This window comes from Artemia franciscana, chromosome 19 (assembly GCF_032884065.1).
Source record: "Artemia franciscana chromosome 19, ASM3288406v1, whole genome shotgun sequence".
In the NCBI taxonomy this organism is placed as follows: domain Eukaryota; kingdom Metazoa; phylum Arthropoda; class Branchiopoda; order Anostraca; family Artemiidae; genus Artemia; species Artemia franciscana.
The window spans coordinates 32,238,824-32,258,959 of NC_088881.1; the positions used below are offsets into that span (position 1 = coordinate 32,238,824).

General features: G+C 35.8%; 1 protein-coding gene across 2 annotated transcripts in view; it reads right to left on the minus strand.

Annotated features, from left to right (window-relative positions):
* Nucleotides 1–20,136, minus strand: part of LOC136039572 (hormone-sensitive lipase-like) — a 56,864-nt gene that overhangs the window by 27,931 nt on the left and 8,797 nt on the right. For both annotated transcript variants that reach the window (XM_065723417.1, XM_065723418.1), the window contains exons 3-5: nt 13,573–13,727; nt 6,423–6,612; nt 2,795–2,921 (exon numbers count right to left, since the gene is read on the minus strand). In XM_065723417.1, coding sequence (XP_065579489.1) covers nt 2,795–2,921; nt 6,423–6,612; nt 13,573–13,727 — 472 coding nt within the window. The remainder of the gene's footprint in view (nt 1–2,794; nt 2,922–6,422; nt 6,613–13,572; nt 13,728–20,136) is intronic.

Here is a 20,136-nt window from a genome sequence, read left to right on the forward strand (position 1 = left end):
TGATATAACGCCATCTAATGGAAAAGTTTTTTTAAAGGTGTGCTGCTTGTTCAGGATTTGATTATTTTGATCATAGTTTGCCAGTTGGTGGCAAACTGTTTGCCATCAACTGCTGGTGACAGTGGTGGCAAAGTGGTGGCAGACTGCTGCAATAAGGAGGGTTTGGAATGTATCGGTTAGCATCTTACTTCGTAGCAATATGTGTATTTATCACAATAATATATGTCTAGTCACATTATTTATTTCTAGTCGCATTTATATCCCGTTGGTACTTGGATATTCCATTGATAATCTTGAGTCTGCTTACACAGAAAGATTTTTAACCACTTAAATTGTTTTGTACTGTCATGTAATACTTTATGAGCTTCTTGTGAGCTTCTGCGACTCTGTCCCCTCTTGAACCAGGGGCAAAATATTTATTAGTGCCCCCCCCCCTCTCCCAAAAATTTTCAGGCCAAATTATAACCTTTAGATGATTTATTTGAAATTTTGCACCCCTAAAATTTCTGTACCCAGGGCGAGTCTTCTCCTCCCTAGAATCGTATTTGATCATAGACATCAAAATTTTTTGGGGATAAACTGCTTAAAATCGTTGATGGCTATCAACCTTATGTGTAATACGTATGCGTGTACTTATATAATGATATGTATATATTTATACATACATCATTATATGCAGGGCCGTTCCAAGAATTGGTAGCACCTGGGTCAAAACTAATTGCGGCACTACCTTCCAACTCAAACATAAACAAAAAAGCCTCAGCCACGGCGTCCTCCCAGCCAAGGAGCCCACCTACCCACAGCACTCAGGGTAGATTGCCCCGGTCACCCACCCCCCTTCGAACCACCCTGATTACATTTGTGAACTAATAAGCATAGGTATAAGAGTTATATTGTGGCTTCAAATTATAGTTTCCTTTGAGAATTCCCTAAAATTGCTTGGAAAAGAGCAAAATTTTCTCTATTTTTACTTATGGTTTACTTGGAGAATGATTTGAACTTACCTTGAAAAGGGGAAAATTTTCTCTTTTTTACGTTTAGTTTACTTCGAGAATGATATACCTTGTCTAGGAATGATATAATTTGTCTGGAAAAGGGGAAGATTTTCACTTTTTTTTTACTAATAGTTTACTTTGAGAATGATATAAACTTGCATACAAAAGAGAAAAGTCTTCCTTTTTTTACTTATTGTTTACTTTGAGAATGATCTAAACGTGCTTGGAAAAGAGAAAAAATTTCTTTTTTTTTTACTTATAGTTAACATTGAGAATGACCTAAACCTGCTTGGAAAATAGAAAAATTTTCCCTTTTTTACTTATAGTTTACTTTGAGAATGATCTAAATTTGCTTAAAAAAGAGGAAAATTGTTTCTTTTTTTTAACTTATAGTATACTTTGAGAATAATCTAAACTTGCTAGGAAAAGAGAAAAATTTCTATTTCTCAACGATTTTCAGCCAATTTCCGACGCATTTTAAAAGTATAAAATATCTGAAAGACGTGATTCAGCAAATGGGTAAAACCGAATTTTAGCTATCGAAAGATAGAAAAATATCTTTCTTACGTTGAAACGTTAAAACCCCAGGACTACATAAAATAGCTTGCGTGCAAAAAATAGTTGCACCACGATAATTTCATAGTTGCACCACCTCTAAACTAAGTGTTTAGGATCCCATTTGAACAGCCACCATAGCTTTCTTTCCAGTGTGCAATTAAAAAGTTTTCTTTGCCCTCAATATATATACTGCACGAAGCCGTTCCTTAGTGACACTCACAAAAAGTAAAACCGAATCCCATGCTATGGATAAACACATACAGGCTACCTAGATCCTGCAATTCATTCCACGCAGTAAGAGGAATACTTGGGTAGACATAACTACCAAGAGCCGCCCACCCTCCATGATTAGGGGTAACAACATGTGTAGGATACATTGACTTTACAACTTGGCAACTTATTGCACACGATAAGAGGCATCCTGAGGTGGAGACACGGGCCCACAGCTACCAGCCCTCCAAGGTTGGGGGTAGGACATATGTGGCAACAGCACGTAGAGGCTACACTAACCCTGTCACTGAAAAACTCACTGCCCATAGTATTATGGTGGACATACGGACCCACTGCCGCCAACCTTCCAAGGTTAAGGACAGGAGACCTGCAATAGCAACATGTGCAGGTTAAATTGATCCTGCAACAAAGCACAGCATTGCACAAGGTAAGAGGTATACTGAGGTAGAAATACGGAACCACATCGACCAATGATCCGAGAGACGTAGAAGGAGATTTTCAATAAGCCCGTACGTGCACATACACTCTTGAACATCGGAATGAATTTGAATAATTAAACATCTTGGTGAATTTTCCCTCAATGGACTCGCGAAAAAAAGGATCGGATAAAACTCGAAAAATTTTGAACTAAACACAGATTTTTTCAAAATTCTAGGCACAAATAGCAATCAAAGGGAAAGTTCCGAAGGCTACTAATCCCCAAGAAAAATAAAAATATACTCAATTAAAATATTTGTCAGAAACTCAAAAGTTAACGTTATATTTTTCATGGTCAAAGATCCTCTAAACGCTACTCCCCCTCTCCCAGACTAATGTGTAACAAATTTCTGCAGGTATATTTGCTAGAACCTCCCACCTAAGGATGGTTGGTGATTTTTTGCTAGAACCACCAAATTTTTTGGGTGCAAAAAGCTATGATGCGAGTTGCGATAACCCCATTGAACTTCTACTTCTATCTCAACAGTACAACAGTTTACAACGCATGAAGAAAAAGAAGAAAACAATCTTACATTTAGCCAAAAACCGGGGGAGTTGAACAGCACGATGATCTTCCGCTGATGTCCCAAAATAGATGTCACTATATGCTGCCATCCCAGCAGAAACAAACTTTAAGTAATGCCTCATCGACTGACTGAACTATATGAAAAAAAAACCTTAGATGGAAGCTTTTGCAGCATTGCACGTGCAAATCGTTGGTCAATAGCGCACAATCGTGTAATCATCGATATTAGAATTCGGTCTTAGTGTCAATGGTCTTGTATGCCTGTAATGTTTCTCCTCTTTCCCTGATCATTTTAAGACATGTAAACCATTTTAAGCCATTTAAAGTCATTTTAAAATCGTTTTCAAACATGTAAACATTTAAATATTTTAGAATATATGTTTCTTGATTCATTTCGAACATACTTTTTAAGATTCCAAATTCAATTTTGATAATTAATTATTAGTCCTTAAAATCTTAATGTAAAGTACAGGAATAGATATAAAAAAATGAAAAAGTATGTGACAATTTGGATGTGAAGGAAGATTTATTTGTTGAGGAAGATTTAGTGTCAGTAGTAAAATGATTATAAAATAATAAAGCCCAAGGTGTTGATAGTGTGGTATATGAGTTTTTAAATATGGTGGTTATGAAGTTACAGATAACTTAATAAAGATTATGATATTTAAACAAGGAGAAAAATCTTCTGATTTCAGTAAAGCTAGCATTAAACCCCTCAATAAGAAAAGATAAGGGTTAATATAGTAACTATAGATACACTGGCTTTCTTTCTGTTGGAAGTAAATCACTTAATATGATGATACGTTTTAGACTTGAGATGCTGTAGACAAAGTTACAAGAGAAGAACAGTACAGTTTTACGAAGGGAAGAAAAAGGTAAAGGTAAAGGATACGGCATTAGACTTTACAGTCCGTACCGGCGGTGCTGATCTCCGTTTCTTGGCCCTTCAGCCAGGAAGTGCAATGGGGGGTTGGGGGCCAGCCATCCTTTGCTTTCGCACACCCTTCCTGTTTACCTTCCCCAGATTTCTCCAGGTACCCATTTAGAGCTGGGTCGACTCTGGCTAAGCTTACAGAGTCATGCCACTGACCCCCGTCCCAAACTGAAGAATTGGGTACACCGAGATTCGAACCCGCGTCCTCTCAGACAAGGGATCCCGAATCCAGCACACCAACCACAGGATAAACCAAATTTTCGCTCTTAAGATTAATACTTAAGAAGTACCTTAAGATACTTAAGAACACTAAGAAGTCATTCAAGGGCAGAAGCTCTTTAGTCCTTAGTTTTACAGATAATGAGCGAGCATTTGATCCGTCTGGCAGAAGAGCCTTAGCAATGTTCCTATATCCTTGAATGGTTTACCAAATAAATGCATTAAAGTGATTAGTGCTATGTAAGAGAATAATATTGCTGCAGTTAAGGTAGGAAATAAGGTTAGTAGTTAGTTTCGTATTAAATCAGGAGTTAAGCTGGTTTGCGTCCTATCCCCATTTACATATGCCATTTTGATGGTCCTAAGAAGCATAGCAAAAGCAAGGGGAGAACACAGAATAAAATGGGGAAGTACAACTCTCATAGACTTAAATATACTGAGGATTTAAGCATCTTAGATGAAAGTATTAGAAAAGGGAATGAATTTTTGGGGTTTTACGAGTTCGGGAGCAAGAATATGTTTGAAAATTAACCTTAAGAAGACTAAGTCACTAAGACTAAGTGAAGAGAAGAGGTGATTTTGGGTAACCAGAAGCGATCAACTGGACAGCTTCACTTACCTAGGTAATTTTACTACTAAAGAAGGTAAGTGCAGAGAAAACATAAACAAGTAGAATAGCCAAGGTCTAGGGTGTTTTTTCACAGCTAAAAATTTTTTTTGAAGAATAGGAAGATAAGCCTCTGCACGTTTGAAGATTTGCTAAGTGTTTTCCAAAGAAATCGCCTACGGATTGTAAAGGATGAGATGCCTGAGAAACGTTCTGTAGATGAAGGGTGACATAGAAGAAGAAGAAGAAGAAGAAGAAGAAGAAGAAGAAGAAGAAGAAGAAGAAGAAGAAGAAGAAGAAGAAGAAGAAGAAGAAGAAGAAGTTTGTTCATTACAATACAAAATGTAAATACCATACGCTTGTTCCCCCTTGAAAGGCTCCAGGCTAGGGATAGAAGGGGATTATTACCCATGTTAACCAAGAATGCATTTGTCGGGAAACCGTCTAGGGTCAAACAAAATGCAGGTCATCATCGAATGGGATGGGATGATGTAAGGATAAATTTATGGGACATGGGAACTTCTTGGGAGGGTGTAAACAGGGGGAATAGATTGGAAGGATGAACGTGCGATACTGTGTTGACCTTGGGTGGTTTAGTGCTACAACGAGTTGTTAGTAGTAGAAGTAGTCTCTTTCTTCTTTGACTATTTGGAGAAATTAACACGCATTCTTCTTGCAATTCCTAAACACTTTTTCATCACACCTTAAATACTGGTCTTCCAAAATAATTTCCTTTCGCGACAGTTTTCGGCGAAAATAACCCGTGGGTTCACTATTAGGGCAGTGCTAAAATTGTCTACGAATAGGGTTTATTTCATAGTGTCACTAAATATCCGTTCTCCGATACAGTATAGTAGATAGTCTGTTTTTTTTTTAAGTTATATAATAAAATGACATTTCAGACTTGACAAAGGCGAGGTGGCTTCAGGTTGCCCAGGAACAGCATTTCATTTACTCTAGAAACTAGTCTTAACTTACAATATGGAAATTTAAAAAATCATGGGCAACTAAAAGGAGTTAGAATTGGGGCTGAGGGATATAAAAAATCACTAATTAAAAAAAAAATCAAAATAACTGTATATTTCGGTGTATTGGTGCCCTATATATTGATGTCTTGGGAAGTGTACTTTGGATTTTGTGATGGGTACCTTAGGATTTTATAATGTACTTTGTACTTTGGATTTTATGATAGGAAGAAATTTCCTTTTCTTAAATATTTTTTCAGAATGGGTTTAGGTGGCTTGGCAAAGTGGTGTAAAGTGGCCCAGAAACGGCACTACGTTTAAACTGTAGAAACTAGTTTAAAACTACATAGGAAATATAGAAAGCTGCGAAACTAATGACAATAGGTAGGGGGTTCAGAATTGGGTCTGACGCAAATAAAAAAGAAGTGTGTTTTTAAACTAATCGCACTTGTATCTCTAAATTTTTCAGAATGGGTTTAGATAGCTTGGCAAAGGCAATGTCGCCTAGAAATGGCAATGTGTTTTTATAGTGGAAATTAGTTTAAATTTATAATATATATAACTCCGAAACGATTGACAATTGGAGGGGAGGTGTTTTTTGTGGGGGAGGATCTAAATTAAGATATAAAACTATTTTTTTAAGTAGTTGGCATAAATCTCTTTAAATTTTGATGTCTTGTATCTAGGTGTATCGGAAAAACACTTCGAACTTTGTGAAGGGGGAGGGGTTTTTCTTGCTCTGATTTTTTGTAGTTGATAACATAATGTTTTTTTAAAATTAAATAGTTTTTCAGATTTGGCTTCAGGTGGCTTGTCAAAAGCAAAGTGGTTTTAGGTGCCCCAGAATCCGGAATATTTTCACTACGCTTTTTTTACAGAATACTATTGTTTTATTCTTCTTTTTTTTTACCTGATACCCTTGATGAATTCCATAGAAACCAAGCTGATTCACTTCTTCAATTCGAGTTAACAAGTCACGTGCTGAGTGCTGAGGGTCAGTGGCAAAGAGACATCGAGGCTCATTCCATTCTATTAACTGGTTGAGATGATCCAGACAAGTTTCAAGAGCTTCAAAAATCACAATCCACTCATTGGCTTCCCTAAAACAAAAAGTGCTTTGTGTTTCTCTTTCAAGAAAAAAGGGTTATGACAGAGTGTACTTATTGATAAAAATAAATTACAACTGCATCTTACAAAAAAAAAATACTAAAAGTATCAAAGATATCAAAATAAAATCCTTTTTTGTCCCCCCCCCCCCCTAGATCTATCTTAGGTCTATTCATGCCTAAAAAACTCAATTTTCTTCTGGACGTTTCAAAATTATGAGCTTTTTAAGAGTACCAAATTTTTGCCATTATTACAGCGTTGAAGTCTACAAACAAACCAGCAAGCTGATCAGTTAAATATGACAAAAATTTTGTCTGCAGAAATATCAAATATGCACGTTAATGTTTAGAAGATAATTATTAACATTGAATATTAATTTTGCAAAAAAAAATAAACAAAATTACGGCCAATTGTCCGAAAATAAATCAATTTATCCTTGAAAACTGCTTGATTTCCAAAGAAAGTTATAGTGTCAAAAAAAAGCTACACCTTTTTAAGCTATTTGGTGCCACATGTTCTTATCTGATTTTTACTGATTGTTACCCACTTCACATCTTTTTTTTATCCTATCAATTTATCCTGGAGACCTACTCAATTTCCGTAGACAGCGACAGTATCAAAAAAAAGCTACACCTTTTTAAGCTATTTGGTGCCACATGTTCTTATCTGATTTTTACCCACTTTATTTTTTTTTTATTTTTTTTTTTTTTTTGGCACGCAATACTACCAAAAACTGCATAACTACACACAGAGATCTTTTTAATTTAAAATCAAATCCCGGTTTATCCTAATTTTTAGGACTTATACGGTTGTTTAAGTCTCCACTAAACGAATTCAAACAATCACTTTATCCGCATGCATTTTAAATATGCTTGTCCAGTTTGGCATCCTGACATCTCCCGTAAAAATAAAAATAAACGAATCAATTCAAAAAAGAGCCATGAACATAATTTTCAAAGAAGCTAAGACTCCATACTCGCTCCTTCTAAAAAAGGCCAGGTTGGAAACATTTGAGCACAGGATAGGTGCGTTGTGCCTTCGTTTCGCAAAAAAAAGCAATAATAAACCCTCGCACGGAAAACATTTTCAAACAGTTCGGGTCAACAAACTGTAATAAGGACCGACCCGGCTCATCAAAAGAATTGCATTATAATGCTGATTTTAAATATATAAATTTCATCAAGTTTAGTCTTACCCATCAAAAGTTACGAACCTTAGAAAAATTGCTTTATTTTAGAAAATACGGGAAACATCCCCTAAAATTTATAGAATCTTAACGAAAATCACACCATCAGATTCAGCGTATCAGAGAACCCTATAGTAGAAGTTTCAAGCTCCTATCTACAAAAATGTGGAATTTTGTATTTTTTGCCAGAAGAATCAAGGATGCGTGTTTATATGTTTTTTGTTGTTTTTTTTTTCCAGGGGTGATCGAACCGACCCAGTGGTCCTAGAATGTTTCAAGAGGGTTCATTCTAACGGAAATTAAAACTTCTAGTGCCCTTTCTAAGTGAAAAAAAAATTTTGGGCCACCTAGGCCCCCTCCCAAGCTCATTATTTTCCCAGAGACAACGGATCAAAATTCTGAGATAGCCAGTTTATTCAGCGTAGTCGAAAAACCTTACAACAATATCTTTGGGGACGACTTACTCCCCACACAGTCCCAGTGAGAGAGGCTACAAGTTATGAATTTAACCAGTGCTTACATATAGTAATGCTTATTGGGAAGTGTACAGACGTTTTCAGGGGGATTTTTCGGTTGAGAGGAGGGGTTGAGATGAGGGTGATATGTTAGGGTAATTTTCCATGGAGGAATTTGTCATGGGGAGGAAAACTTCCATGAAGGGAGCGCAGGATTTTCTAGCATTATTTAAAAAAAAAACAATGAAAAAATAACTACGAAAAAGTTTCTCAACTGGAAGTAAGGAGCAGCATTAAAACTTAAAACTCAAAGAAATTATTACGCATATGAGGAGCACACCTCTTCCTAATACCTCGCTTTTTACGCTAAAGTATTTTTAGTAATTTCAACTATTTATTCTACGGCTTTTGTGATTCAGAGGTCATTCTTAAGGAACTGGGACAAAATTTAAGCTCTAGTGTAAAGAGCGAGGTACTGACAAGGGGGTGAACCCCCTTATATACGTAATAAAAACATGAGAATACAGAATTTCAATACGGTAAGCTAATTTGTAAGTTACGTATATCTTTTACTAATAAAAACGTTCGTAAGAAATTCAAAGTTCTAGTTGCCTTTTTAAGTAACCAAAAAGTCGGAGGGCAACTAGGCTTCCTCCCCCGCTCCTTGTCTCCTCAAAATCATTCGATCAAAACTATGAGAAGACCATTTAGCCAAAAAAATAAATGTGCAAATTTCCTTATAATTATTTATCTGCGGAGAGCCAAAATCAAAACATGCATTGATTCAAAAATGTTCAGAAATTAAATAAAAAAAAAGTTTTTTTAACTGAAAGTAAGAAGAGACATTAAAACTTAAAACGAACAGAAATTACTTCGTATATGAAAGGGGCTGCTTCCACATCAACGCGCCGCTCTTTACGCTAAAGCTTGTTACTGTTTTAAAAAGTAGAGTTGAGAAAAAGAGTAAACTTTAGCGTAAAGAGTGGGGCGTTGAGGAGGAAGCAGCCCCTTTCATATACGAAGTAGTTTCTGTTCATTTTAAGCTTTAGTGTCACTCTTTACTTTCCGTTAAATAAAAAACTTGTTTTTTTAATTTAATTTCCCCGAAAGAAACTCCCACCCAGATACCACGTGCCACGGACTGTCCCTGAACCCGTTTCATTTCATCTTCCATTCTTTGTTTTAAGCCCAGATATGAAAAAAACCATATTACTACCCTTATTACTGGTAAAATAAAAAGCTAGTTTGCCTTTTTTATTATTTACTGGTGTACTGGAGATAAACAAGTTTTATGTTAATTCGCTTGTTTTGTTTTCTCCCTTTTTATATGTTCCTTTATAAACTTTTTTTAAGTGTATATATTAAATCATTCTTTGTCAAGTCTTATCAATTTTTCCCTTTTTAACTTGCTGTTTGACATTTTTAACTAAGGAATAGTTTATCGTTCTGATACTGCTGTTTTGGCAGTTTGCCAGTTTATCAGTTGTCGTGCTTTTTTATGCTTGTTCTGGTTGCTTTTTCTACAAGGTTTGCTTCGGGCCATTTAGTTGTTTGGCTTTGTTTACTTATATTAATAAACCCATCTTTTTTCTCTTTATGATTTTTTTTGGCTTACATTGTTTTTCATGATTCCTAAATTCGGTCCTTCGGGGCATGTGATAGGATTTTTTTGAAATAAATATCATATCTCACGAGGAACACAGTCCCTTGATAGGGTGGCATCTCAAGAGAGATGAATAGGTCATCACCCACTCTTTTATACCAGTTGAAAGACCTGTTTCTTGAGGTCTGATTGACCAATAAGTTCTCATAGGATATATAAAACTCTCGGTACGGATACTGGTATACAGAAAGGGCGACAAAGCGGCATGCTCAAATTACCAAGGTATATCACAAAGAGACCACACAAGGAAGGACTTCTACATAATAATTATCCACCGTTTCAAGGACGTCCGAGACAACTTGACAAGACCAGAACAAGCAGATTTCAGGCCTGATAGAGACTTTCAAGGACAAATTCTTATCCCCAGCTGGATTCTAGGACAGAGCGAGAAATTCACCTGCCTGACATCACTACATCGTCGAATTTTTCTGCTTTTGATCCATCATAACAGCTGAGCTTTGGAAGATTAAAGCGGACGATGGTGTCGTACTAGAGCTGATCGAGATACCTAAAGAAGCCTATCAGTCTACTTTTATGCGATTCCGAGCAGCCAACGGCAAAACAACACGATCTGAGGTTGAGTGGGGTTCAAACATGGGTACCCCCTTCAGGACCGTATTCCGGATTTTTCCGAGGGGATACGGCTCCCTAGGGTACGGCCTCGAAAAAGTGAAAGGGGGCCCTCGTTTTACCAATTCTTTTCAACTACATCATAGACTGGATAATAGCAGATTCATTTAGCACCCAAAAAAGGGTTTGTTATTGGTCAAGGAGAAGCCAACTGAAGATTACCTTGACAGACCTAGACTTCAAGTAGGTCTCATGAGTAGCTTGTTGGCAGAGCTAAGGATCTTTTCTGTGTCTCACAGAAAGTTGGCCTAAAACAAAATTCATGAAAAGAAACACCCCAAACCACCTAGTTATCCAACTGGAGAGTGAAACTATCGAGAATATCGAAGACCCACTACCTCAGTTCTATTCAAAAAGGAAAAAAAATGAATACGTTACTCTTGGCAAAAAGGCTAAGTTATTAGCGCAGGGTCAGACCTTAGACATCCGAGATGAATTGAATAAGCTTAGCTAAGTAAGGAAATAACTTGTCCTTACTTACTTGTATTAGAGGAGCAACAAACAGAGGAGCAAAAGGTAACAGTAAAGCCCGAACAGGAAAAAGATGACCTGTAATCGCAAGCATGAAGAAGTCGATTTGAAGCAGACATAAAAACGGTTAAAGATGAACGTCTAAGAGGCAACTGTCCGATTGAGCCTACAATGCGCTTCTGCAACTTCACCATTCAGCTGCTCTGTTGAGGCCCTCTCAATGTTACGAATAGTGTCAAAATGTTTGTCAAAACTTCACCATCAAAGGCCGAAGAAACATGATTTTTGAAAGAATTCGACCATTACTGCACGAAGCAGATAGTACACATCAGCCGGTTGTTTCATATTTCACACGCTGCGGTTCGAAGACGCTGTACTCGGAAAGAATCCTCTCGGCAATCATAAAACAACGATGACACCAACTACGGGAAATAGGAACCATATCCCGCGACATCTTCACTGACGATCCCTTTCAACCTGAGAGCACAGAACAGGCAGCCAGAGAAAGAATCTTTTTCAAACAATCAAGAATGACCTGGAACCTTGGGGTAGCTTCCGTCGACATTGACATTGCTGAAATAAAGATTGGCGGAAAATTCCAGAACAGCCTGCTGTTGACTGATCGTATTGAGTTACGTCAGTCATCTGATCACCAGTTGATACCGGACAGGATGGATCATCGTCTGCTTCCTACCAAAAGTAAAAAATTATAAAATCAATGTTCATTAAGACAGAAACAACCGCAGAGTGAGTTCTATTAAATACCCTAGAAATTATACCGTGAATTTTTTCCAGTCTGATGGTCATACTTGCGAATGCAATTTCCAATTCTACACTCTGAATTCAATAAAAGAACACTAATTTAATCAATGCAAATTTAAAATGCTGATTTAATCTATGCAAAACACACAAGAGATCTTGTCAATGAAGTAACAACAACTAAATACAGTAAAAGAACAATGAGATATTAGAAAGCAAAGGTGAATAATAGGCTCATCATTTTCATGAGAAAGGGATGCAATCTTCAACTCGAAACAGAAAAGAGATGTCACGTGATACGTTTTTTCGCCGCATAGGAAATAGCACCCTTAATTCTGTTCCATATACTTTTTTCATTTGTGTACAAATTATGAGGAAAACCACAAAACCTTTTACATAGACCAAGCACCAAGTCATGCAAAGACAAACAAATTACGACCCAGTTAAAAGCACCAACTTAATGTAAGCGAAACACACACAGGACCTTATCAACAGCAAAAAAACTAAATCTATGTACATAAACTCGAATTTACGTATTTCTGTACGCCTTACTAGAATGTTCATCCGATCGCCAAGAAACTTTAAGTTGTTGAGTACGCTCTAGCGAAGATTTAGGCATAAAATCCCCCCTCCCCAAGGCCGTCTGAATACTTTTGGCGCTTACTGAAATTAAAGACGCCAAACAAAAATTACTGACAGTTCTTTCAAGTCAAATTATTCACCTTGTCTTGACATTCACTTATCGGGTTGGTCAATTTTGAATTCTGACATCTAACGCGCTATCAGAATTATAAAATTTCTTATTCAGTAACTTCTCTGAATCTAGTATTCAACAGTTCCGTTAATATGGTAATCAACTGAATATTTTTCAACTTTAAAAGTAATATCGTTATTTTTCGGTGAGGAGAATTCCAGGTGGATTTTTCAAATTAAAATGAATTTGATTTACAAATCATTTCCCGAGTCTCTTCGAATTGATTGCGTATGCAATCAAAATAAATGGATTAGGAATAAATAAATGAATTTATATAAATGTAGGGTGAAGGATAACTTTGTTCAGTCTGAGAGTAACTCTATTGTGGAAAACGTGAAGTTTAAAAAAAATCGATGTTCGTGTTTGTCGATTTAGTTCAATATAATGTTTTTGATTTATGGACTATGGACCAATGAAGCGGAATTGTTGGGTGGGGATTTTTCGAGGTAGAATTTTCTGCAGGAGGGGGAAGGACTTTCAAATTTAAGAACATGATCGTTATTAACAAATGTTTTTTTTCTGTGGATAATTTTCTGGATGAGGGGGCGGAGATTCCCCTGCACCTCGTTTCTTTTGAGATTTCACCAACAGGTTAGTATATTATAAAACCAACGAAATAGCATAAAATAAAGCTGATCAATGAGATCGTCGTTTTAATTCAAAATATAAGTGTCATGAGACCCCCTTTTTTAAAGAATAAGGACAACCGTGTCAATTCATTAAAATATGGAGGGGGAAGCAATTTTTTTTTGGGGGGGGGAACAATTTTTTGGGTTTCTGATGTTTTCAATGAAAATAACGAAAAATAAGGTATTTTGCAATGAAACTACCAAAAAGTTATTTTTCAATAAAAAATACAAAATAAAGGTATTTTCTACATAGCTATATTCTACAGAGTATTTTCTATTTGTGTATAAATTAGAAGGAATCTACAAACCCTTTTACATAGAAATCACACAGCAATTCTTCCAAGAATGTTCAAATTACAACCCAGTTAAAAGCGCCAATTTGATCAAATCAAAATACACACGAGACCTGGTCAATGCGGTATAGTTGACTTTCGATTCAGTTGCATTTCTTGATAGATCCTGACATTGTTTCGATGCTTTGTCAATAAGAAGGAGGAAGCTTCGATAGCCGTTCCCTGGTGTGTTCTTGTCGAAGTCGTATGATGGAGCAACTTCATGAACCTGAATACAAAATTTAGCAAATGAGTGTAAAGGCCAAGTCAAAGAATATCCCCTGGTTCCCACTGCTGCGTCAATTCTGACGCGATTTTTTTCTGGCGGAACAGACGTACGACAGAATCGAATGGAGGTTCACAAAAAAACAAAGACTTTGCGTCGCAGCGACAAACTCTAGAAGAATTCAAATCAGGTTCTCAAACTGATTTTTTTTTTCATTTTCATTTTTCAATTTTTTTTTTTTTTTAGTCAGAACAACGAGTGCGATTTGTCGTATGGGTTGAAATTATTCAACACATCCGACATTGCAGCAAAACGGATCGTTTTGCGACGATTTCGCATGATTTGTCGCATGTCGCAGGATTTTGAAATCGCAGCATTGGGAACCAGGAGTGTGGGTAACTTATAAGAGTAGAAAATGGCACTAGTGTCGCCAAAAACCAACAGTGCCATCTAGCCGCTTGGTACTTTTACAATCGTTTTTCTGTCAGGAACAGTGTTTCCACTTCTACCGATTTATCGGTAGATCTACCGATTTTCAGACTTTTCTACCGAATAAATTTCAAGCCTACCGAAATACCGATTTTCTACCGACTTTTGGCGATTTTTTGCCATTTTTTCTTTGAACATAATAGGTGTGACTGCGAACAGTGCCATTTAGCGAAATCCCGGAGCCAATCACAGCCACTTCAGTCATAGTGCGAAACGAGTGAATTTATTGAACGCTTTCCAGGACTTCTTGGAAATTGACAATCACAAGATATTGTCCCCTGGACAAACTAGATGGTTATCTGTACATAGCTGAGTCAAAAGGATTCTAGAGCAATGGGATGCTCTAACATTATATTTTACTGAGGGTGTGTTTGATGATCCTACCCATGGAGACGATTTAGCACTTGATGGCTTGAAAAACCTCTTTATGAGAATAGTGATGATGTTCATGGACTCTCTCCAAGAACTTTCTTGAGGTAGGATATGTAAATGCTATGAAAAATCCACTTGATGTAAATGATGACAATTATTATGTAGCTATCCAAAAAATTTATCTTGGACTGAATGCCCAGATCGCTATTTCAAAGCTTGTAGACCGCGACCCTAAGGTTGCCCATAATAAAGAGATGAAGCTATACCTCACAGCAAGAGAAGGAAGCAGTTGTATAGATCAAAACCGGGTTCGTATTTGATGATGATTTGTATGAGATGCCTTGTCTTGTAGAGCCTTCAAATGCTGCTAAGCTCAATCTTTCTAGTCTTGTAAAACTTCCAGTTAAGTATTTCGCTCCTACATGTCCTAAAGCTGCCATTGACTCGGAATGGCAATGCCATTGACTCGGAATGGCCATTGACTCGGCTGCCATTGACTCGGAATGGCATGAACAAAGCTCTGTTGATGTTCCGAAGGATCTGTATCAGTCACCAGTAGAATATTGGAGATTCTTTTGTCCATTGTTACCCCAAGTGGTCAACCAAGGTTTGTAAATCTAAGGCAGTAGATTAGATTAGAATTCAATCAATCTATGTATTGATACGATCCTAGGCTAAGGCTTCAGAACGTTAGTGATGTATGTCTACGATGGAAGAGCAAAAGTTTCTGTTTTGAGTTGCATTAGATATTTGAAACTGCCGCTGTTCCTGAATTGTTGTTTGAAGACCAAAGCGTGCTTTATTGATTTATTATGATGAAAAGTACCTAATTAAGTAGATTAGAATTCAATCAACATATTCTACCGATAGGATCCTAGGCTTGATTCTGTCGTTTGCAGTTGCGGATCAGTTGCTTTAATCATTTGAATCCAGTATCTCATTTGTTGTTTGAAGTCCAAATTTTAAGTGCTTTACTATGATGAACAGTACCTGATTAAGTAGAATATGATTCCATTAATAATAACTAAGGATTTTGAAAGTGCACTTTTTAAGCCCCGTTCTCATGCGTGTCTAGCTAAGCATCTGTGTTTACAAGTGTGCCAGCCAATATATTCGTGTCTAAACATATCTTGTTCCAACGTAGGCATAAATACCAAATGCCAATTTAATTAATACATGAAAATTGTTCTTTCCTTATATGAGACTTCGGATTCACAGGCGCTGCAGATTTGCAGCAACTACTGCAAATGCTGCGTTTGCAACATTTTAGAATCGCCGCTAGCTCAAGAGTATACCATATTAGTATACTAGCGATTTACAAGAACAATTCCAAACGCTGTATTTGTAACATTTCTAACATTTCGTAACATATGTAACATTTCGTAACCGTCGTTATTGCAACGAGATCAAACAATGCCCCATTACTCTTTTGCAGTTTTAAAGAAAACGTTGCTTTAAATCGTCGTATAGTCAATCGTAAGTCGATAGACCATTGTAGAGTGGTCTAATTCCGGATTGATCTGGGACTTCAGCAGAAAAGTGAGCATTTTTGCGGACTTAACATGCACTTAGAGGGTTTGGGCATGTCTAGAAATTCCCTACCGATTTTTCTACCGATAGCGTGACACCATCTACCGATTTTCTACCGGTTTTTAGGTAGATTTACTGATTTTCGAAGCAGGCGAAGTGGAAACACTAGTCAGGAACTAATATCAGACACTTATTAATACAATAATTGGTACTTAAATGATACACATCCCACCTAATGTTCTTCTAATATGTTTTTCTGATGCTCAATCCTAATGAAATATACCCAATTAAGATAAAAATATAATACTTTAGAAACGAACTTTGGCTATATATTTGCAAATTAGGAGGGGTGGGAGTAAACTATAGTGAATGTGCATGCCTAATATGTTAGGCACTGTTAATATGCATATTATGTAGTAAGTATTGTTTTCTAACTTCAAACTGTCCAAATACTTTGCCCACTAATGTGCAAATATACAGCCCAAAAATTAAATTTCCATCCATTCTGTCACTTCTCTTTTTCTTTTCTCACGCTAAGCTGAAAGAAACTAACGAAAAAAACTGAGGTAAAATTCTATTTAATTGACTTCTTGCTATCTCAGAAAGGGTTTAGGTTAGGAGAATGAAACTTTCAGGGATGGGTCTACAGGCTAAAGTATGTCCAGGGAAGGTATTTTGAAGTACCTACCTCCAATCCTTCTCCCTCTCCCTTTGCTCTGCCTTTAGTTCTAAAAATACAATTCCTGTTATTTGAGTAGAATTTTGAGCTATATCAATGTTTTTTTTTTCAAAATTTAGGAAATGTATTTGCATATCTTTAAAACCTTATAAAATGGAATTAAGCAAACTTATGAAGCTGAAAATTTTTGAAAATTTAAGCAGAAGATCTATTTTGCAAGGTTTCACTTTTATAACACACATATTTTTAAAGGTCATCAAAGGTCAGGGTCCTCTAGAGGGAGAAGGAGTGGAGGTAGTTGCTTCAAAACACCTTCCCATGACATACTTTAGTCTGTAGATTCATCCCTGAAAGTTTCATTTTCCTAACCTAAACCCTTTCCAAGATAGCAAGAAGTCAATTAACTAGAATTTTACCAAAACTGATTTCTATAATGCGTCAATGAATGAACAACTTGAGCGGTAGGGGGTTTATCATACAAATACCCAATAATTTATTTAATTAGATGAAATAATTAAATTAAATGAATGATTAACTAACCAAATTAGATCAATTACTCTATTATTACACGGAAAAAATGCCAACTATCGCCAAACTTTAGATGGCGTGTCTTTTTTGCCAACACTAAGTTCCCACTCTTTTAAGTTACTCATACTCTTTTGGCCCAGTTTCGAGCCTTCTTGATATCTTTTTCAGGTTTAAATGTGGCTCCATTTTCAACAAAACGTGTTAATGCCAGGGTCTGGTGTTGGAACAGTGGAGGGTCTGGGGTTGATTTTTTACAAGTAGAAATAATCAATTATAAAAATATATAATAATGTGTACATAACAATAGTGATGATCGTAATTTATTTTAACCCTCTATAAAAAACAAGACAACAATAGAGTAATGAATAACAAGAAAAAAAGACCAAAATTATACAAAAAAAAAACTGGATAAAACCGTGAAATGACTGAAATTTTACAAAGCATCGGATAAAATATTGGATGAAAGAAAAATAGATCTTATTCATAAACATAAGTCATACATAAATTAGCATTTTAAATACTCTCAAAAGAGCTAAATCCCATATGGAATTAAATAAATCATTCAAAGCAAAACCAAAAGCATATCCCTTGTCAATATATAGGTGTAAACAAAATACAAATGGAAGCAAGAAACAAAATCATCAAGAAAGCAAAAGCAAGGAAAAAATTTTAATCTACAGAAAAAGAAAGGAAAGACCTAAAAAATAGCAAAAGTGCAAAAAACAAATCTAGGCTGCTAAAAAGCCTAGATAACATTGCTCAGCAGCCATTAGACATGCTCTAGCCTGTCCCTGAAACGTCCATGATTGAGACGACAATAATTAAAAAAAAAGAAAAAAGAAAACAAAGATAAAAACTTTCAATTCTGACATAAGCTCTCCTGATTTTTATATGTGTTTGTTTCCGTTTTTCTGGGATAGTTTTCTTTGAAAAGTTTTCATTTTTTCGTGTAAAATAAAGTGTCCAGTTTTTCTTCTTTGTACTTCAGGTCGTTTCCTGGTGTGTTCTTGTCAAAGTCGTATGATATAACCACTTCATGAAGCAGGATCCATAATAATAAAGGTTAAAAAGAGCGTAAAAGCCCAGTCTCAAGCCTTCTTAATTTCAGATTTAAGATTAAGATTTCAGTTCCAAAATAAGAAAATTTTCAAATTTTTCTCTTTCCTCTTGAGACAATAGTATCAAGTATCGAAAAAGGACCAAAAAGCCAAGAAACAAGTCATTTTTATCATAGCAATTTTTAGCCAAATAAGTTAGACAGCGCTGGTCAAGTTAATTAGCCGAGTAGCATTGGCAAATTTTACAAATATTCCTAAAATTAGCCCGTAAAAAAACTATATCAATTGAAAACCAACAAAAACTAATTTGAAAAAGAAATTTTTAAAAAAATAAATTCTATAAAAGTAATGAACAATATTAAGTCCTAAAAAGAGTAGAAATAAAGTCATATAACATGTAAAACTTTGACGAACAGCAATTATTATGAATGAATAAATCTAAGATAGATAAAAATCAAAATGAATATTCGCGTAAAACATAAAAATGACAGATTTTGCTACGGACGAATAAATCAAGCTCCGTCCCAATTGCTAGACATAAGGACTTGGCACCTTAAGAATCTTAAACAAGAATTCCAAGGTCGATTTCAGCTCGTCTTTATTCACACATTACGACAAATTACAAGAGACTACGCCTATCTTTTCGTTTATTGGTCTCCTTACTATAGACACAACATAACTAGGAGAAGCCAAGTATTCCTGTCCTTCTAAAATCAAAAGTCATTACAGTACTGAAGCAGGTACTAACAACTGTAAATTAGTGAATACAAAAAAAAGAACGTTGTTCTATTAGCGTTATTAGCGCTAACGCGTATTAGCGCAATTCCCCTTATTACCCCAAAATGAATGATTCTCATTACCTTTGTTCAAAAATTCAGAGAAGCCACTACATCAATTAAGACGGGGAACACGATCAGATATTCCCACAGAAAAGAGAAGAGGCACAACCCTCTTGAAGAAGAAGACGAAGATATACGATTGAGAACTGTATATCAAACAGTAAGCTATATGAAAACGTGGTTTAATCCCAATTCTGTAAGTCTATTACAAATAGAAGGCCAAAATTGCTAACTAATATGTTGCATATAAAGAATGATAGGATCCCACAAATTATGCTTCCGCTGGGGCTAAAGGAGAAGCCTGACTTACTTTCATGGAGTGAGAAGAAATCATCTGAAATAATCTCACGAAAGTGGGAAGTAGACAAGACGGAGAAAAGGCAAAGTGCTGAAAAAAAATGTGATGGAGAACACCCTCTAGGCCTTAAACCCTTTAAGCCTTAGGTATTATTTGCGCTATTCCCCTTATTCACGCTACTACCCAAAAACAAAGAATTATAAATTGCAGTTATTCGACAATTTACAAAACCCACCATATTAAATAAGATACGGTTTAGAACGAGATTAAAATAATAATCAAGCCAAACCTAAAAACAACAAATTTTACTACAAATAACAGACGATTAACAACCTTGTTTAACTCTCTGAACGCTTGAGTGCTATTAGCGCTATTCCCCATATTCGCGCAATTAATCAAATATGAATGATTGTAATCACCCTTATTTGATAACTTATACCAGCCACTACATCAATTACGACGAAGCTTAAGAGGAGATGAAGATGAATAATATATATATATATATATATATATATATATATATATATATATATATATATATATATATATATATATATATATATTAAGTATTATCAAACTTAAAACGAATTTATATTACCGCAAATAAGAGAGGAATTAC